General features: G+C 43.8%; 2 protein-coding genes across 5 annotated transcripts; one reads left to right on the forward strand and one right to left on the reverse strand.

Annotated features, from left to right (window-relative positions):
• Positions 1-756: 756 nt before the first annotated feature.
• OSER1 (oxidative stress responsive serine rich 1) lies at positions 757-12,220 on the reverse strand. Of its 2 annotated transcripts, XM_054045594.1 has the most exons (4): positions 12,118-12,220; positions 8,413-8,528; positions 3,114-3,227; positions 757-1,568 (listed from the first exon to the last, which is right to left on the reverse strand). In XM_054045594.1, exons 2-4 carry the CDS (start codon positions 8,487-8,489, stop codon positions 875-877), a joined length of 885 nt encoding a protein of 294 aa, XP_053901569.1. In that variant the 5' UTR covers positions 8,490-8,528; positions 12,118-12,220; the 3' UTR covers positions 757-874. The 2 variants fall into 2 exon arrangements, with proteins under 2 accessions (XP_053901569.1, XP_053901570.1); XM_054045595.1 differs by lacking the exon at positions 12,118-12,220 and having other exon boundaries at positions 8,393-8,478.
• Positions 12,221-12,362: 142 nt separating this feature from the next.
• LOC128846470 (oxidative stress-responsive serine-rich protein 1-like) lies at positions 12,363-21,184 on the forward strand. Of its 3 annotated transcripts, XM_054045597.1 has the most exons (5): positions 13,366-14,733; positions 15,614-15,751; positions 17,703-17,824; positions 18,482-18,592; positions 20,311-21,184. In XM_054045597.1, the coding sequence occupies exons 2-5, from the start codon at positions 15,749-15,751 to the stop codon at positions 21,011-21,013; spliced, it is 939 nt and encodes a 312-aa protein (XP_053901572.1). In that variant the 5' UTR covers positions 13,366-14,733; positions 15,614-15,748; the 3' UTR covers positions 21,014-21,184. The 3 variants fall into 3 exon arrangements, with proteins under 3 accessions (XP_053901573.1, XP_053901572.1, XP_053901571.1); XM_054045598.1 differs by lacking the exons at positions 13,366-14,733; positions 15,614-15,751 and adding an exon at positions 12,363-12,450; XM_054045596.1 differs by lacking the exons at positions 13,366-14,733; positions 15,614-15,751 and adding an exon at positions 17,250-17,334.
• The last annotated feature ends 232 nt before the right edge of the window (positions 21,185-21,416 follow it).

The raw sequence follows: 21,416 nt of genomic DNA on the forward strand, positions 1-21,416 counted from the left end.
GGAACAATTACATTCAAGACCCAAAGCCATCTACTTCTGCTGCAGCAGACAAAGGTAGAAGCCCTGATTACCTGAATTATTTCTGATTAGGAAGCCTAATGTGATAATACCTCTTGCAATGTGTTAATACTAGCACCTGATACTATACTAACGTGGAGAATAGGAGAGCTGTAAAGAAAAGAAAAGGGAAGAAAAGGTCAGAGAGTATGAAGAGAAAGTTTATCCTGCTAGAAACAAAACTGCTCTTTAATCATAAAAAAAAACAAACATTGCACCCCCCCAGAAAAGCAAAAATTCAGGCACCTGGAAAGAATTAGAGCAATGGATATAAAGTTTAAGGAAAAAATGGGGCATGACCCCCACTTTTAAAGTGTTCCCATAATTTGGTGCTATACAGCCCCACTTGACAAGTTTCCAAAGCTAACCCTGAATCCATAACTGCCTGCATATGAGTTGCAATCAAACGTCAAAAAGGTACCTCAGATGAGCTAAGATGCAGCACCAGGCTTCCCAAATAAAGAGGTCTGATCCCATATAATGCTTTCTATGGACCGGTCTGTGCAATAACCCAGAACTGCAGGGTTGTTTTTTTTTTAAATAAGACCTTTAATCAATGCAGAATTTCCCAAGTTCTCTTTTCCATAAGCAGATATGGGAAGAGACAGTTCTTTAACCAAACCAACCACCATTCTAGGGTTAGAGCTGTCACGTTTCTAAATTAAGGTGTTTTGTCTGGTTTAAATAACAAAAGTTAGCTGAGATGCAATGAAGTGTTTTTATTGCAAGCATGGTAAGCAGGGAGTGGATTGCTTCTCATGTGGAGCGTGACTGAGGGCAGATTTCAATCAAACCCTTTCTCTAAAGCCCATTGATGTCAGGTGTACATCATTTCTGCCATGTGAGACATTTTCTTGGGAATATACAAGTAATATTCCATGTATCCTGAAAGGTCTTCAATAGTCACATCATCCACATAGGCCCTTGCTTGCTCAGAGCAAGATCGTGGAGAGCTTGAGGGAGTTCTTGATGGCAAAGGCTGGGAGTGGTCCTCAACAACTGTTCTTTCCGGTGACAATGGGATGGTGTTCTGCAAGCCGGAGAATTTGTACACTTCCATGTCTTGCCACTGCTTACTCTGACAGGCCTTGTCCATGCATGCACATGGCTTACTCTCGTTTTGTTTGGACACTGACTGGAAGTCAGAAAGATCTGTGGTCTTTAGACTTGCTTTGGACATCAGAGAAACAGCAACAGAAGAGTCTTCCTGTTTGTTCTCTTGCACTGGCTCTGCAACAGAAGCCCCCGAATGCTCAGCACCAACTCCCTTGTGGCCAGCACCATCAAGAACAGGACTGGATTGTTCATTTGCACAGAATTCCTTTGGGATTGGCACCCCTAGCCCGGTGCTGTTGTCCGGAGTGTCAATCTGGCTCTTGTGTACCAGATGGCTGCACACAGAAGGCGTTTTTGAACTGCAGTGGATAAATTTAGGAGGATGAAGGATTGGAGACTTAGAACGCCTCCGACGCTGGGTTCTCACTGCCCCTCTTGAAGGTTTCCTCATAGACCTAGCAGTAGAAGATACACAAGTGAGTGTTTACTCTATAACCAGGAGCAAGTACTATTTTCTTTCTGTGAATCAGAGTAGGAAAATTTAAAAAGCAAACTCCTCCACTGTACAGTAGAGCCTCCGAGTCACGAGCTTCTCAGGAATGGAAGTTGTTTGTAACTCTGAAATGTTCGTAATTCGGAATAAAACATTATGGTTGTTCTTTCAAAAGTTTACAACTGAACATTGACTTAATACATCTTTTAAACTTTACTATGCAGAAGAAAAACACTGCTTTTAACCATCTTAATTTAAATGAAACAGTTTCCTTACCTTGTCAAAGCTTTTTTAAACTTTCCTTTTTTTTTTTTTGAGTAGTTTATGTTTAATACACTACTGTACTGTATTTGCAACAACAACGAGTCTGGTGGCACCTTAAAGACTAACAGATTTATTTGGGCATAAGCTTTCGTGGGTAAAAAAACCCACTTCTTCAGATGCATGTACTCTATTTGCTTTTTTTTTTTTGGGGGGGGGGGGGGGGGCTGCCTGATTGTGTACTTCTGGTTCCAAATGAGGTGTGTGGTTGCCCCGTCAGTCCATAACTCCGGTGTTCATAACTCTGAGGTTCTACTGTATTTATATTACATTTTAATGAGTGTCAGTAGCATCCACTGAGCTTTACAGAACAGGTACACAAGATTGTACGAACTAACTCAGACAGACATGATACCAGTTCTGGTAAACTAAGGTGTGGAGCTAGCACCTGAGAGATCAATGTAAGAGAAAGAATAAACGTGGTTTTAAGGAGGATTCTGAAAGAGGTGAGGGAGGGTACTTAGCACATGGGATGAAAGAACAACACAGAGGCCACATGAAAATAGTAGCGATTCAAGAATAAGAGTACTTGTGGCACCTTAGAGACTAACAAATATGCATCCGAAGAAGTGGGTTGTAGTCCACGAAAGCTTATGCTCTAATAAATTTGTTAGTCTCTACGGTGCCACAAGTACTCCTGTTCTTTTTGAGGATACAGACTAACACGGCTGCTACTCTGAAACCTGTCATGATTCAAGAATGTTTTAACAGCAATTTGAAAATGTAAAGTGCTGCATAAGCGCTAAGCATTAAGGAAGCAAAAGGCAAAAGATTCAGAGATAGAGGTACCTTAGAGGTGTCTCTACGGTATGATGCCAAATGATCCTGCAAGAAAGGACTCATGACTTAAAATGACTCATTTCCAAGTACAGCAGCTTGCTGGATAGGTTTACACGGCTCCTGTTCCTAATGCTGATGCAACTGCAGCATTCAGAACTTCACCCACAGCTCAGAGGTGTTTCACTTTGTGTATTTAGAAACAGAACACCAATGGCATGGGAGTGAGGGGAAAGGGATGACAGGCATGTTTGTTTTAAAAGGGAAACTAAAAAATGTAAAATTTTTGTGAACAAGTCTATTTAGAATCCAAAACCAGTAACAGAATTCGGTAATTAGATTTAAAATAATTCCAGTTCATTTACATTTAAAAAACAGTTCAGTCAGTCCCAGGCTGCCCTCTGCTTACCCATGCCAGGCTTCTTTAGATGTGCACACATTCTTAGATTTGGTTTCGTCTGTAGCTGTTCTAACCAGTGCTCTTGGAATTGTACCCTCACCCACAGGAAGAGAAGCAGTGGACCTGAAAGAGGAACATAAATACAGTGCCATTAACTGAAGAGAATGAGAAAGATATATGTCAAAATACTGTGGAGAGGCTATGAATTTTCTCTCTCAAAAAACACATTCTTCTGTAACCAGAAATGCCTTAAGCAAAACGTTTGTAAATGGTCTCCTAAAAGCTTCATTGAAGCACCAAACCAGGAAAGACAAAGTGTTAAAAATTCACAGTGAATTTTCATAATGAACCACCAATATGTGAACATACATCAATTAAGTAAGCATATGATGGTATTGTAGTAACCTGTGTCCTTCCTCACCCTATTACACTCATCTGTTATATCACATTATGTTTAATTTTGAAGTCTAAGCTTTGCCAGGCATGGATCATGGTTTTTCATTTGTCCTGTTACGTTCTTAACACACCTTTTGGCACTAAAATTAATAAATATTAAATAAGATGAGAACTGTTCCAGTCAGCCTTATTTACCAAACCATATCTTGTTGCAAGCTGTTATCCAAAACAATACCTGCAATTACCCATTAACAGGGGGCAAGAAAACACCAATAAATATACAATAGAGAATAATGTATATGAGCCAATAAGTCTTTGCTATAGCTACATTCTATAAAAATGCTCAGATATCACACAGTTATAAAATGGGTTAAGTGTGGGCAAACAGCATTACAACCATGTTCAGGCAGGTGAAAACTATTTTAAAAGCAGATTACTAACAGTGGAATGGACAGGGGCTTGTATAATCCAGTTTCTGTCTGAAGCTTATGTGTTGCTGCTCATTGCTGAAGACCAGAAGGAAGTAAAGTTGGATTTAACCACAGCATAGCTCCCATGACCAATGAATGAATGCTTAAAACCCATGTTTTCTGAATCCACTAAGTGTACAAATGGATTAGTTTTCTACCGAGAGGTTTTCAGTATGAAGAATCTCAAAGCACTTTACAGATTGGTTGAACGTCAATCAACTATCAAGGTGAAATGCAGCAGCTCTCAAACAGTGTACAACACTACTGTACTAGTAGGAGACATGAAACATCTTACATGTCTGTGAGCTTTTATTAACTCAAGTCTACTTCAGCACCATTCCTTGCATATTACTAAAATACTTAGGCCCCTAATGCAAAAATCTGAGTTTCTTTAAGTGCAGGGAAAATCTCCCCACAAAGTAGAATCTGAAGACTCTGTATGATTTGGAATTTATGAAATAATAAGCCTGCTCCATTACCCTTTCTTGTTGGATGACTTCCACTTGATCCTCTGCAAAAGAGAGCCAGTTGCTAAAATAACATATCCAATGTAACTTGATGTAGAGTCCAGAATAGGAAAGCCAAGTGTACTTCAAAAAAATTAAGTATGGAAGTCCAATGTGATTAGCAAAAACACCAAACTTAAGATCTTTAGAAGCAATATTATAAGTGTCCTTATATGGAGGAGGGTTCTGGAAAAATAGGACCAATGCACATTTGAACAGCTTTCAGTGAAACTGTCTGCACAGAATATTCAAACTAAAATGGACTGAGAGTAAGTAAAGGAAAGATCCTAGAATGGGCACAACCACCTACAAGTAATACAGACTGAAGATGTCTCAGATAGGTCAATTTCAAGAATACCCTGAATAAGCATTTCTAAGGGCAAGAGACACAGAGGCATGTTCCATAGCATAATAGGGGCTGAAGAAGCATTATTACATCTGAATATAAAAAATCGGGATAAACAAGTCTAGGATAGGGATGACTGGGGCTGTTTGACTTCTGCCTTACGCACTTGATGGTGTGGGAAGAATGATGAATGTAACTGAACAAAATCTTAACAGTTAGAAGAAAAATCAACCTGAGTAACAGGGTAGAAAGAAGATTCTGTGGGTGAAAGGACAAAAAACTGCTGGTGTCAATTACACTTATGTGAAAATTGGTGGGTGTGTGCGCGCGTGTGTGAGAGAGTGAGAAAAGGATGTCCATGGAGTTTCTCTGAATTTTGATTAAATGCTTAGGAGCATTATACGGATACAATTTTTAACAAATACTTGGAATGGCAGCTGTTTAGCTACTAGCTTTTAAATTAGACCTTCACACTGCAACTCTAAGCTATACACAACAGCCTTAAATGGAATTTTTCCTAGAGAAACAGACTCCAGAAAATACCTAATTTTTTAGAGCCACAAAAAAAAAAAAAAAGTCTTAAAGCCAGTCTTTCCTAAATATAAACATTCCTTTGATATAAACAGACTGTTTAACTGGAACCACACTAGTCCTTGTGTACAGGGAAAATGTTAGCTACAAGAAACTCTTCTCCCTATTGTAGGTTTGGCCAACAGAGCTGAAAGGTTACAGTACATTACATTCTCAGAGCCTTGGCTTAAATAGAATTTGAAGATCTACTGGCTTCCCGAGCCCACATTTTTAAGGCTGCCCACAGTCTGTACACAACTACAATTGTGTACGCAGTTACTCAAAGGCCAAGTGCAAATCAGGCTTGAAACTCTGAAAGTTTAGGCCCATGTCTATCAACCTTCTGGAAAGTCCTGACAAGTCAGGTCAGGAAAGCATACTTCCTCCTCTCCCACTAACTCAAAAGACTGTTCATACAGTTTCATACTGAATTGCTCATTCAACTCTCATGACAGAAACCAATTAATCTGGAAGAGAAAATGGGCAGTAATGGACAAGGAGGAGAAGGTGAAGCATGAGGTCAGGTAAGAGTATAGCAGTGGGGAAAACAAATGACAGTGCGATAGCTGAAGGCACTGAAGAGATGGGTTCTGAACTGCATTTTAAAAGGGAGTAGGGAATCACAATGAAGCAGAAGGACCAGGGCACACCCAAAGTAGTCAGTGGAGGGGCAGTAAGGCTTTATAAGAAGAAAAAATGGCTCATTTAATGTAAAGACCAGTAGGGCCTGAACTAAAACGGCTTTAAGATGAAGACTACATATTGGCAACCTAAACTATTTAGCTCACTTGACAGATGTAAAGCAGCGCTGAGCTGCTGCCATGACATTTGAGACTAGTAGGAATTTATGATGTAGTAACCTCCACTTAGTAACAGCAGTGAATCACCCTTCCCATTCATCACCACTGTGTCCTCCAGTTTCCATATATCCAATCCATTTATCATTCATCTTTACTCATAAGGCACTTTGGTGGAATGTCCGAGTATTATACAGCTCCAAGAAGCAGTGTTTGTACAAGGACTTGGATATTTTAAGTTTACCGAAGTGGCCTTATCCTTATGTATTTTGGTCCTCTCCCAAACATGGGAAATGAGGATACTAGGTATGTTTTACTGTACTGCACTCGCAAAGAAAACTCCATGTGGACATTATGTTTGTAAAACTATTGTTATAATAATTCACTCCTAAGTACTTTGAAATGAGGGTAATACCAACATTTATATAGACAGAAAAACTTAGGTACAGAGAGCTAAAGTGAATCAGGTAGGGTAATACAGTGACTGTCACAGTCAGGACCAGAATGCAAGATGAGAATATATAGGTGTGTGACATTTCTCATAGGATTATTTTCAGGCTCTTTAGTCAGTTGCAAATGTTTGATTTTTGAGATTAGGAATCATTTAATCTGATTAAAAGGAGCCAGCACCCAACTTCAGATTTTAAATGAGATAGAACTAATTAGTTAAAAATCAAAACAGAAATCATTGGATTAAATATGCTTGGTATGTGCAGCGTGTTCATTTATTTATGATGCTCCTTAAGTGTCAAAGTAGAACATCACAAATCCATCCCAAACCCCATTTTCAGGGAGTTGTAATAGTCCAGAGTATCCTTTCAGGTTGAGGGTTGACACTGTGGATTTCAGCCAACCAGGGAATTATTTTGCAACACTTGCACTAAATTGGTTCAGACTGGAGGTGGAGGTTTCCTGTGAAATGAAATTCAGTCCTTACACTCTGTCCTGGGCTCAGGACAGTTGACACGTAGAAAAGACCAAGATATAAACATTCAGAAAGAAACTCCTTTTTCTACTGTAACCGCTATGAACACAGACCAGTCAAATGGAGACTGAAGGTGGGAGAGATCACATCATCTCATAGAGCTCACTTTACTGGAAAAGAGTTGAAGCATATTGGAGAGAGGGGCATGTGCAGGGAAGGGGTTTGTCACAGATTTCTAGTGAGCCTGGTCAATTGTATTGAAAGACCCTGAATATACTGGGGCTCTGCCAGGCTTCCAGTGTCACCCTAACCATCTTGAAACTGAGGCCTTGTCTATACTTGGATTTTAACCACCTGTTCAGTTGCTTTGGTGCAAATAGCTTATACAGGAGTTATTTACACCAGCCCAGTTTACATTGTTTTCAAAAAAAAGGAAGGCTGCATCACTGCAAATCATGCTGCTCTGATGTAAACTGTACCTACATTAGGCATTTGCACTGGTGCAGCTACACCAGTGGCTCAAATTCCAAAGTAGACCAGGTTTGAGAGTTGAGACTTGATAATTGTATAGAATGTTCTTTTATGAAGTAGGAAAGGGTTGCCATTGTGAGAATTAAAAGTAGATGGACAGATTCTTTGTACTCTAGTATCGTGGAGCAGTGAATCAAGTACTGCATATCAGATCACCCCAGTAAGGAGAAGATGTACACAACATCCTCCCTTTCAGTGTTTTTGTTATAAAAATGGTCATTCCTGGACACCAGAGTCCAATGGTGGCAATGCTGGATTCCTACATCACCTCACCAGTATCTTCAATACTGATGTGGAAAGACCATCTAACTCAAGGGGGGTAAGAAGGGAGTCCATCTCCATGGTTCAATTCAATGGTTGGCCTGGCTGCCAGTATTGCCAATAAATACTAGTTACATTAGCAGCATTCTAATAATGTGTACGTGTCCTCTGATAACCAGGGCTCAGCCCAAATTCATTTAATATGGCAACCAATTGACAGCTATCAAATAGTAGCCATTTTTGGTCACTGCTAGCCCATGTTGGACTTGAACCAGCAACTTAGATGGGAAGTGATCTGTATCGCATTTACTAATCCCCTCAGCTAAACCGCCCTCTGATTACAAACTTAAGAAAAAAAAAAAAGACTTCAATTTGTTGTGCTACAGTTAAGCCTTCCACTACCTAATCATTTGGTATCTACCTCAAACCCTTCAGATTTGTAGAGTGGTTCCCTAGCAATTCACCAGTCATATAGTTTCTCATTACCTCATTATATGCTTGCTTACCCTGCTGCATCAACTCTTAGCTTTTTGAAAGCTGTCTGAAGACTTTCCTCTTCTCCATCCTTAGCTTCTGTTTTCATCCTTGGCACTGTGGGTGCTGACAGAGTTACCTTATGGTGCTGAAAGCAGAAAGTGAGTGTTTGAAAATAAAATGGAGACAACTAGCACTGTGTTCAAAACTTTACTATAATGACCCATCATTATCATAACTCAAATAAATTCTGAGCAGTAAATTGTAGCATACACGCAGCCCTGGTCACTATACTAAGACACTTCCATGAGATGATTCAGAAAGAGGAGCAGGAAGATATGAAAGAATGATAGAGCCATCATCATGTGTAACAGCTCAGGCAAATAAAAACCTTTACAGTAAAATAATTTGGTATCAATTCTGAGCCAAGTGGGGGCAAGGGATGGGATAGATCTCTTCAATGAAGGAGATTCCTATACTTAGTTCCAAAACTCCACTCCAGAAGCAGAAGAGCAAACAAGGAGGGCCAGTACCACCACACCAATCAACTTTCTGTGGGCCACTGTTGGTAGTTTGAGAACCGCTGCCCTATAGTACAGTCTTTGGGGTTTTGTCCTGTTTTATAAAAGTAAATTGATTTGGTTTCCACTATTTCCTTTGAAGACTACTCCACAAACCAGAGGTATGTCTACATTACAGCAGCACAGCTATGGAGCTACAGCTGTGCTAGTGTAGTGCTATAATGTAGATGCTTCCTACACCCAATAGAAGAGGGTTTTCTGTTTATGTAGTTAATACATCCCTCAGAGAGGGTAGCTAGGTTGACGATATAATTTTTCCATTGACCAAGCTGCATCTACATTGAGGGTTAAGGTCAACCTAACTACAGTGCTCAGGGCGGAAAACTTTTCACAGCCCTGTGCAACACAGATAGGTTGATCTAATTTTTAAGTGCAGACCAAGCCTAGATCCCAGTCTCAAAAAGTTCTATCAGGTTTTCAGGCTGAATTTACCCTTTCTTAATTTCAGTTTTTTGACCCTTGTTATATCCAAGCATTTCATACTAATTATCTCCTCTTTGATGTTTAAGGCCCAAAAACTATTTCTAAACTTGTGTCCCTTACTTCTCGTGCAACTAGCTGTCAGTTGGCCTAGCTGAACGTCAATCCTTACCGCCTCTCAATCATTTTAACAATCTCTGTTGCTTTTCTCCAGCTCCTTCCAATAGGTCAATATTTTACTGGTTCCAATAGGTCAATAGGTCAAAGCCCTGGCTGGGATGATTTAGCTGGGAATTGGTCCTGCTTTGAGCAGGGGGTTGGACTAGATGACCTCTTGAGGTCCCTTCCAACTCTGATATTCTATGATTCTATGAATATTTTACTGGTAATCAGTTGCCCAAAGGCAAATTAGTAATTGTTCTAGTGCTTTCATCAGTTTAAAACAAGCTTTTAACACCTGGTGTTTAAACTGAAGTTTTCTTGATTGGTAAAGGAGTACTAGACCAGTAAGTATAGTTAAAATGATTCTTTTAATTTGTAAGAACTCCATATACTCCCACGGGTGAGTCCTCATACACAGACATTGTCTCCCAACTCCTTATGAAGCTGTTCTTTGATATGACAGATATAAATGGAATATTGCTCACTACAGAGCTGAGTTCTCGTCACTAGAGAGATAGATGCCTAAGAGCAACAGATATCAACTACCATAATAAGGCTAATTAATAATAGCTATTAAATCAAGCTACTAGTACAATACTACTTATATTGGTATTTGAATAATACATTTGCTAAATTAATTCCAACTCTTTGATATGCTGGAAGAGAGAATACATTTAGATGAAAGAGGGCTGCAGCTACATAGTCACACATTCTCAAAAGACAAAATGAAACAAGTAAATATGAAGAGTAAATTCTGCTACCTGAGAATCTCATTTCTACCTGCCCCCTCCCACCCCCTCAGATCTCCCAGCTGGTGTGTCCGCTGCTTGCTCTGCAATGACTTCATTCAGACATATTCCTTAGCTGCCAGTTGGGTGCCATTATGACACATCCAGAAAGATGGATGTGTCATAATGTGTTTGATGCACATACTATGAACTGAGTCAGGCAGCAAGTAAACACCAGGGACAGTGGTTGAATACAATACTGGTCACCGTGATGTTCATCTGAGCAGACAAATGAAAAAAGATTAACAAAAAACAGGCTGGCTTATGGTACACTCTTAATTGGGTACTGTTACCACTTTACCTGGATGTGTTTACTCAAGCTCCATTCCCATTGATGAAACAATTTCTGTCATAAATACAGTGTGGGGACCTGCCTCCATAAAATTATTCTTCTCTGTCCCAAAGAAAAGTTCTCCTTAAAAACAGCTTATACTTTCTTGTCAATTTTAGACTGATACCAAGTTAAACTTGAAGCTATGCCAAAACACTTCATATCACAGCAGCCTGAGAAGCGTAGCAGCAGTTGGCTGTAGCAAGGGAATGGAGCAAAAAATTTTTAAAAATCTTAGTAAAAGATTTTTAATACAGTGACAGTTTTAGTTTGGGTGGAATTTTTACAGGATGTGAGCCTATTGCTTTTATTCACTAGCAAAACACAAAACAGTACTGAGCAAAATTAGACTGATTGTGAACTTATGCATTTTATGATAAACTGTTAAATTCATCCTAAGTCCTTCAAAAGCTGTCCAGATTATTGATGATCTCTCAGAAGACTAATCATGAGGAAAAAAGTTTTGGAGATTTAAAACTAGCTAATGCCTGCCAAAATTATATTCTTGTTTTACCTGTCTTCATACTATATAATCTCAATCCATTTCTGTTCTATTGCCTTTAGAAAGAGACTTAAATACTTCTAAAAACCTACTTTTGCAAATAGCAATCACAGGGAACTCACCACCAGGCAAAAGGCTGGACTGTATGAATATCACTGTGCAAACACAGTCATTCTATTTCAGTGGGGTTTTTTTTACCTTTTTTCATTTGCAGATCCCTAAAAAAATTCAAATGGAGCTGCAGAACCACTAGGAAAGCTTAGGCATACTCTGTGGACCCCAGGGTCCTTGGACCAGAGGTTGAAAACCACTGTTCTATTGCATTTGGAGACCAGTCTCTGAAAAGCCTCATGGGGACACTGGACACGAAAAGGTAAGGCGTTTGTAAGTGAATAAAACGGAAACGAGACATCAGTTCGTCCGTCCCCTGAGATACAGAGTCTAGCCCGGCCTGAAGGAGGCTCAGACACTTAGGAACATCAGCGTTACCTCTAGGGCCAGGAGCTGCCATGAGAGCCCAGCGGGAATTTTTAATTTAGCGCTTTTTAAACCTGACTCGTTCACCGCCCTTGGCCGGCAGCACCCGACGGGAGCTCGGTGACTGAGGTCCCAGCCATACCCCCGGCTCCGGCCCAGCCCTGGGCTCCCAGCCCGGCGCGATGTGTCGTCCCCCGCAACGGGGACCGGGCTGCCCGGCCGCGGTGACTCAGCACCCACAGCCACGGTCACCCGGAGGAAGCCGAGAGCTGGGGCCAGATGGGGGCCACCGCTCGGTCAGGGCGGGGAGGAACCGAGCTTGGCGGCTCCCGCTGGCTGGGGACTGCGCTGTCCCGCCGCACGGACACAGCCCGCTGGCCCGGGGGAAGGGCAGAGCCGCTGCCCGAGAAGGGGGCACCTAGCGGGGAGGACGGGCCGGGCAAAGGGGGAGTGGGTGTCCCGCCCAACGCACTTACCGCGCTCAGCCCCACAGGGAAGGAGCCGCCGCCGCCGCCCCGAGACCCAGCGGCTTCTTCCGGGGCGGGAGTCCCCGTTCGGGTCGAATAACCCGGATGGGAAAACCCTCAGCCCCAGGAAGGGGACGGTAGCTGGCTGGTTGCACGCATGCGCCCTCCGGGAACGCTGGGCACAGAAACACAAATAGCGCATGTGCGGCCTCCTCCCCCGCACGATAGTTCTGCAGCGGGCGCAGCTGCGCATGCGCCTCGGCAATCTTTGCTCCTCGCGTGCGCTGACGTCAGTTCCTGTTGTTTTTATCCCCTTTCGGCGAGCGAGTTGGAGGCCCTCTGGTGAGTGACGCAGCTGGGCGGGGAGGGCCTGTCTTGCTTCCCCCCCTCCCCGCTCTCCATGCCCCTTCTCGTGGAAGAAGGATCGGGGCCGCGCAACCCCGGAAGGCCCGGAGGTGACCCGGCGGGGTCTCGTCCGGGGCATAGGGCCGCGCTGGCTGTGAGGGGAGCCCGCCTGAGCTCTGCTGCTGCCGCTCAGGGTCTCCCAGCGGGCAAGCATCGCACGCGTGAGGAGGAGGGGTCAGGGAACGGTGTCCCCTCCGTCCACAGCTCATCTGGCCTGCTTGTATTGGCCGAGCCAGGGCCCTGGCCCCCGTGTGCTCGGCGCTGTAGGCACACCGCTAAACGGCGGCCGCCCCCTGCCTCGGAGAGCTGCTCTGCCCTTCGGTTCGCCCAGTGAACCTGGCAGCAGCGCGCTCTGTGCCCACCCGCGCTCTGGCATCGCCCCCTCCCGAGCCAGGCCCCTCTGCGGGTTGCGCGGCTCATTCCTCTCCAGCGCAAGGAGAGACAAATGCAGAGAACAAGGGGCGCGGGGAGCTCCGGGCCAGGATCGAAGGGTCTGTGCAAGTGAGGCTTGAGCTACACACAGGGGTTTTGCAGTGTAACCCTCGGCCAGGGCTCTGGTTTTTCATGAAAATAATTATGTGGGTACAAGCCCTAGTGTAGACACACCTATGCCAGTATAATGTTACCTTATACGATACAGGTTATTCCCCTTCATATATGTGACTTGGGGCATGTCTTCACTGGCAACGTTAAAGCGCTGCTGTTGCAACGCTTTAACGTGGCTTGCGGCACCAGTACTGGTAGAGAGCTTTCCCAGCGCTCTAAAAAGAACATCTCCACGAGGGGTGTAGCTCCCAGTGCTGGTGCACTGTCCACACTGGCACTCTACAGCGCTGAAACTTGCAGTGCTCAGGGCGGTGTTTTTTCACATTCCTGAGCAAGAAAGTTGCAGCGCTGTAAAGTGCCAGTGTAGACAAGCCCTAAGCTTATACCACACCACTGTAAGCACGTTTGTACTGATATAACTGTGAGGATTGTACTGCTTTATCTATCCTGGCTTTGTTAAAGCAGTACCACTTTTCTGTGTAGCAAGACCTGAGTCAAATTTGAAACAAAACGTGTATGTGTAGGTGGGTGGGAAATAAAATCACACTTTTCAGAGAAGGCTGTGTGGAAGAGTCATTGTGGGACTCAATGTTTATGTTTCAATGACTCCTAGTCAAGTGTGGCCTTTTGTACTTGTAAAGTGAGTGTTGGGGTGGATGTTTCCTGCGTGCCAGTGCCACAAACTCATCCAGGACTGAGTCAAATCAAATTGCAGGTTATGGAGATTAAATTATGCCTTCACAGGCATCAGTGTAGCATCATTACCTTGAGTTGTCTTTCATGGTTTTACATACCCTGAGGACAGAAATTGAGCAATGTGGTTAACAATTTGTTGATGCTGGAGCTCCCAGAATAGGATCTCTTTTCCTCTCCCAGAGCTGCACAGAGCTAACTGAAGTAAACAGTAATAAAAATGTGTTTTTGATAGAAAACTAAGCATGACTGAATACACACAGATCTATAGGGTAAGAAAATGGCATTTTATAGAGTTATCGTTTAGAGAAGAATCACACTTCACATTGTGTTATTTTCTATTTGGCTATGAATATTTTTATCACACCTTTCTACTTTGCAGATATATACAACATGATATGATGGTGCTCAGATACCATGGTGATTAAACTGTAAAAAACCTAGATAGATACAATGGAAACCCAGCAACACAACAGGTGCACATGTTGAGAACACTCCCCTTGAATACATTGGGGATGACAGGCTGAAGGACAGCGCAGCTGTCCAAAAAGCATGGTCGTTAGCATTGTATGGCATGCAAAGGTTTATTGTATCTGTTAAATGTAATATATTTACAACTGCTTATTAAATTGAAATAGTTGAGTTTTCACTACAGAAAGTGTCAAGTTGTTGTTGCCTACCTTCCTGTCTAGTCCAGATCTGAAGGTACATTGCACACCTTTAAAAGGCTTAAATAGCCTTTGGGATGCTGTTAAATCAGGGCAGAAAGAGAGTGGCAGCACCTTGCTCCAAGCCAGGAATTTATAAGCAGAGAGTACGACTGAGGCATTTTTGTCCTGGTTCAGCTCTGAGGTGACTAACTTTGTCTTTCTACTTCCACCCTGATTTGTTGTCTCTCCTTTTTCCTGCATGTCTTTTTGCCGTTTAGCCAGTTCTGTATGTGCACTATGAACAGCAGAGGGAAATGTACCCAAGCAATTTGTAAGTTTCACTTTGCAGCCTATGATGCACATAGAGCAGTGTTTCCCAAATGGTGGGTCCCAACAAAGTTCTAAATGGGTTGTGAACCTGGTGCAGAGGGGAGATTCGTAGGTGGAGGGTTGGAAAGTGAGCCCACCCTGCACTCACCCCAAAACTCTCTCTCGGGGTGGGCCCAGTTCCTTGCTCCAGGGATTGTAACCTAATGTTTGGGGTTGCGTTGCATTGTTACTCGGGGGTGGCTTGGCCAAACCTGAATGGCACCGCAATCCTATGCACCAGATCACAACACCCAGAGTGGGTAACTGTCAGGAGCATCTACCGGTATGTGAGTGCAGGGTGGGCTTGCTCTCCAACCTCCTTCCCCCAGGCCTCTCCTCCACACTAGGCTAAGATTCGGGTTGTGGGGCCAAGGCAGAGGGTGCTGGTGTGGGTGGTTGGTGCCCCCCAGCAGGGTGAGGTGGCCTCCCATTTTGCCCCTCCTCCCCCCAAATATGACCCCTGAGTCAGTTGCAAAAAAAGACTAAATGCAGTTGGTGGGTCACCTGAGTAAAAAGTTTGGGAACCACTGACATAGAGCATGAAAGAATAGATATTGGAGAACATAGCTCATGTCTGAGGACCCAGATCAAGGTGCTGGTCCTTCTGCTGCAGTGGAAGGAAATGATCCCTTGATATTAGCTCTTAGACCTATGGGAGAGCTCTCCAGTAGCAGTGGGGCAGTGTACAGAAGAGAAAATCCACCTAGGACAACAGATAGCAGTGAATTCTTAATAGCAAGCATTATGATCAGCCAGTTTCTCAAAAGCGAGCACTATGCTCAGCCACCTCCTTAAGATTCAGACACCAAAATGCTTTCATTTGTTCTCTATAATCTTTATAGCCCAGGACTGATGGGATAGATGTACACAGAGGTACTTTCTTCCAATGTGGGCTTTATTGTCTTCTGCTCCTAGTCCAAGCTAGGTGTGGCAGGGATCAAGTTGCAAGAGCAATATACAACACTACCAACTGTTTAATGGTAAATATTTCTACATTCTGTCCTTCCATATAATTATGCTGTTTATGCCCAACACTTCAATTCCTATTATTGGGGCCCAACCAATTTCACAGCCATGAGAAAAACACGTAATGGACCATGAAATAAGCCCAACCCTGTGAAATCAGATTTCCCAGAAATAAACCGGGCAGTGGAGGGACAAGACTTGTACTTCCCCTGCACGGCTGTTATCGGAGGGAGATCAGATCTACCTCCACAGGCAGCGCAGAAGTGAGTACCCCCTTCACTTCTGCGCTGCAGCAGCCCTAGAGCTGGGCTCCAGGCTGCCACCCCCCCACGGCTCCTGCCAGTGCTCGGGGCACCCAGGTTGGGGGCTGCTGCCACCTGTGACTCCTGCCCAGGTGTGGGGCAGCCGGGCTGAGGGCTGCTCCCCCATCCCGTGGCTCTTGCCTGGGCTCAGAGACCTGGGCTGGGGGCTGCCACCCCCAGACAGCTCCAGCCCAGCTCAGAGCTGCCCCCCTTTCTCTCCCCCCCCAATGGCTCCTGCCCAGGCTCTAGGCACTCAAGCGCAGGGCTGCTGTCCCCCCGCCAGTGGCTCCCGCCGGGGCTGGGGGCACCCAGGCTCCAGCCGGGACTTGGTGCTTCCACCCCCTGCGGTTCCAGCCCCCACAGCTCCTGTCAGGCTTAGGGCTGCCTCCAGCCCCCCATGGCTCCTGCCCGGGCTTGGGGACCTGGGATGGGGGCTGCCACCCCGCACGGCTCCAGCTGGGACTTGGAGCTTTTGCCCTCCACAGCTCCTGCCTGGGATCCAGGCTGCCCAGGCTTGGGGCTTCTGCCCCCACTCCTAGCTCCTGCCTGGGCTCAGGGCTTCCGCCCTGTGGCTCCTGCCAGGGCTGGGGCACCCATTTTTCAAATTGACCCGGGGCCCATGCATTAATCCATCACTAGCCTTGACTAGCAGCTAGGAATGCCCGGTTGGAGTGCTTCCAGCAACACTAGGGAGATCGGACCTACCTCCACCTCCGGGAGCCTCCTCCAGCTGTAGGAAACTCTGCAGCACAGAAGTGAGAATGGCAATCCTGTTACCCTTCTAGAACAGTTTTGGGACCCCCACACAATCCCCTTTTGGATCCGGATCCCTGGGGTTACAACACTGTGACATTTCAGATGTAAACACCTGCAATCATGAAATTTACCTTTTTTTTTTTTTAAAGACATCCCCCCCCCCCCGTGCCCCCCTCCACCCCCTCCCCCGTGGCAGTGAAATTGACCTAGTTGAAGCCTGAGTTTGGTAGGGCTCTACCTGTTATTTATATCTCCTTGTCTAGGCTAAGTGTGGCCTATCTAAAGTAACAGGTTACAAAAGCAGTACAACTCAATTAACTGTTTAGTCTCTAAATCCTACACTCCTGTCTGTGGTGTAGCCCTATAGACTGAAATGAACTCTTCTCTGTATGATTTCAAGCAGATAACATATATACTTTTTATAGGCTTCACTTCTCTTACTCTTTCTCGGTAGCTCCTCTTTAGCTTATTGACACAAAGGTTCCTCCGTGAGTTGGTTCAGCATGCTGACCAGAAACTACTCAGGAGGGCTGATTGAGGTCAGTGTCCCTTTTGTCAATGGCAAGTGCTTAAGTGAAATTGAAATGGCAGTGTTACTGTTTTATAAACTAATACCAACTGCCAAAGTACATCTTGTGTTAAAACGGCGTGTAGGGACTTGGCAAGACTTAGATTGTAATTCTTCAGGGCAGAGGTTGTGTCTTCCTCTGTGTTGTGAACAATGCTGAGGACACAGTTCATGGTGAATATATAATATTAATGGAATGGTTTTACTCTGAAGGCAATGGGACTGACATTAGAGGAATGAGTCACCATGTTGTGTTTCATTTCAGTTGTGTGGAGTTTTATTCAGAGACTATTACGTCTTTAGTTCCCAACATCAAATCACAATTTGTATATTTTTCAGTGTACACTTCCATGGCCCAATCAGTATTACTCTGACAGCTCATCAATGGACTCAGAAGATAAAGACAGAGAGGAAGAGAGTCTGCAGACAGCTTTCAAAAAGCTAAGAGTAGATGCAGCAGGGTAAGTGAGCTTGTAGAAAAGTAGCTCAGTTTGTCAAGTTTTAATAAAATGAAAAACACTTTGTACTTCCATTGTTCAATGCTTTAGAGGCATTACCTAAGTCTCCAATCTCCCCTCAGGTAAGTAAGGGACATAAGAGTCATTTAAATGACCACTGCAATGTAGTTACCTCTGGGGTGGAAACACATGTTTAATCACAGGGTTTGTATGTATAGATGGCTCATTAGACTTCTGACTGGCTATTTGCATTTACTGCAGTTGAGAGAGTTAGGCAAACAAGGCATTTCTGGTAATGGAATTGTATGCTTGCAGTTCTGAAAAACAGGGCCTAGAGTCCTATAGAGGAGTTGCCTTGCATTTCATTTCTGTCTGAGAGGAATAATGGATAGGTAGCCTCTTCACTTCTCTTGCCACATCTCCCTTCCTTCCCACTGGCTCCTTGGTCTCCTGCTATAGACATCCTGTCCTCAGTTTTCAGTGAAACCATAAGTCTCTGTTTAGCAATGAACCTGTGACAATAGAAATTGGAACGTGGATTTACATCCCATTACCATTAACGTAGCCTTCTGAGAGGAGCAGGGCGCAACATCAATGTGGAGACACTTTGAGACACATGTTGTGGCACTGTCTTAATGTAGCATTTTTCCTCTTACTCAGATCTACCGCATCTCTGTCTGTGGATGAGGGAACAAGTCTGAGAGCACCGATAAGAACAGCTATGGATGGAACCAAACCTCAACCTGTCTGTGCCAAAGAGACTTGGCATGGGTAAAACACATTGTTAACTGAAACTGTATATTTATTCCTTGTTAATTAGAGATGATGAAAACATGCATAACATCATTTCAGACAGGGATTGCTTGTTTAATTAAGCAGCTGAGCCATATTATTTCCCCCTTTTTTTGTTTATAGAAACCTTAACTTAGAGTTCATCTTGATTCTTTTTAATAGCCTTTTAACAAACCCTTGAAGCAAATCCTGTTTGATTGTCTCCCTTCAAGAGATACTAGTATACATATGTGTCACAGTTACTGGGCTAACTGCACCTCTGATCACTCCTGATGTTTTTGAGTAATATCATCCTTCAGCTCTCAGTTATCTAGCTGCTACCTGGCTCTGAGTCGAACTGTGTGATTCTTCCATTCTCAGACCAGGCTTCAGGTATCAGTCCCCTGGTACTAACTGATTACCTCAGCAGATCTGATATATTTTCAGACCCTGGAATTCTGTTCCCTCTGGGGCAATGACAGAGGTAAGCAGTGACCAAACAGCCTCCTTAAAGCAAAATATTAGTTATTTAGCACAAAAGCGTTTCATAGAAAACAGATCTTAAAAAATATAGGACAGACTGTACGTATATCTAGCTGTGCCCCTTAAGGCTTACCACTTCTTAGCTCTGTGAAGGACCAGTTCCTTCAGACTCCTCCACAGAGCCTGTTCGGGACAGCTTGTCTCCTTAGACAGATGCTGACCAGAGACAACCCTCTCCATCTTCCCACGAATCAAAATACTTCCTAACTGTTTGTAGCCCTTTGATCTGGGAGGTTTGCAACTTGATGAAAACAGAGGCGACAGGATCCCTGATCCTAACACCATGGCTCATTGTCTTTCAAGTATGTACCTAGATGTTCTTATCTGGGAAGCCATTGTTTTGCTTCCCTGTTTGTTCTTCCTACAGCCCCTATTGAAGCCAAGCATTATGGTGTGCAATAAACATTCCACTACCCCAGTAAAAGTTTATACTCTCTCAATAACGAGGTTACATATCAATACATTTCTGCTCCTACAGTATTTATAACAATATTCCATATCAACTCTTCTGTCATCATATCAATTACATCCTCCTGAGTATCAGTATCTGTGACAATTGTCATCTCAGTCCTTTCCTCTCCTTTCTTCCACCCATATCCTTACGTGTCCTGGATGATCATTTTGTAATTCAATATAAATGAAATAAAACCCAGCATCAGTTCCTTTCTCCTGAGTCTGTTGCTGCTTCCCTCAACAGCAACTTCAAAACCTCCTCAGCTTGGTGTTTTCAGTTACAAAAACAATCTTACAGCAGGAAAGCATCCTTCCTCTGGGGTATCAGCTCACTCACAATCCTTCTTACAATCCTCTCTAGATCCTGTTCTCCCACTTTCTTCTGCTTCCAGCATAATCTAGGGTGGAAGGAAGGTCAGTTCTCTCTCCCCATTCCCTTTTATTTAAACACACAAGAGTTTAATCACCAAAACACTGGCATTTGTAGCTATTGTGAATGTGCATTCTGAATATCTCTTGTCAATTCTCTTCTGTGATTTAGTCTGCTGAGGGTATTCAGATACCAGTGGCGTGCTGGGTTTTTCTGTAGCTGTACAGATAATCATCATTCAGGTCGGATACTTGACACTGTCTTGCTGTACGTGAGGTCCTGTTTTGGAAAGCATTAGGCTCCGGAATTGAGTTCTGAGTAACCTAATTGTTCATATTTTGTTCACTAACAGGTGTGTGAGGAAGCTCTCCAGGGGGTCGTCAAGAACCCAGCGTCGCAGGCGTTCCAAGTCTCCTGTCCTGCATCCTCCCAAGTTTACCTACTGCAGTATGAAAGCATCTTCTGCCCGCAGCCAGTTGAAACACAAAAGCCAGCCAGACACTTCAAAGAGTAATATCAGCTCAGACATTTGTGTTGCAGAAGGACCGTGTACAGGGGACAAGTATGATTCCTGCTTTGATGCCAGTGATTGCAGAAGAGCCAGAAATGAACCTTTGGGAGCTTCCACAATTGAACAGCCTGTGGAGAATTCAAGAGAGAATTCTGCTGCTGTTTCTTCGTCCTTTGAAACCAACCTGGATTCTAGCCAGCCTTCAGATTTCCAGTCATTATCTGTGCTCAGCGATAGCAAGCAGTGTCCTTGCGAGGGCAAGGAATGCCAGTGCAGACAGTGGCAAGACATGGAAGTGTACTCTTTTTCTGGCTTACGGAGCGTCCTGTCAGAATGTGAAAAGGCAGTGCTAGAAGTCCATTCCCAGTCTCTGCAGAACAAATCGCCCTCTGGTGTGGCTTCATCAGGTTCTCCCCGATCTTGTTCTGAGCAAGCTCGAGCCTTCGTGGACGATGTGACAATTGAAGATCTTTCAGGATACATGGAATATTACTTATATATTCCCAAGAAAATGTCCCACATGGCAGAAATGATGTACACTTGACTATAAGGAATCTATGGAGAATCATGGGCTGGAAATTCAGTAGTAATGAGTGGATGACGTGCTCCCTCAGAGCCAGGGGTGGGAATTTGGCCATTCTCATTGCTGTGTATTTGATCAAATGTTTCTTTGCACCATACAGTATAGTTTTTTAATAAAGTGAAAAACAGACAATAGCCTCTGAGCTTAGTGTTTTAAAAGAATGCATTAAACTCTGCAAAGCTCAAAGAATTCATTGTAGATCAAATAAACGCCCTCTGTTCTTTGGTCTGTGCTGTGGACATTTGAGCTGCCTGTACTGCTTGCGCTATATGTCTTAGAAGAATAGCCTTTTATGATTGAATCAGGGGATTTGTGGTGTTTGGGAGATCCTTTCTCGTTTTAACTGCAACATACTTAAGACAAA

Source organism: Malaclemys terrapin, chromosome 12 (genome assembly GCF_027887155.1).
Source record: "Malaclemys terrapin pileata isolate rMalTer1 chromosome 12, rMalTer1.hap1, whole genome shotgun sequence".
NCBI lineage: Eukaryota > Metazoa > Chordata > Testudines > Emydidae > Malaclemys > Malaclemys terrapin.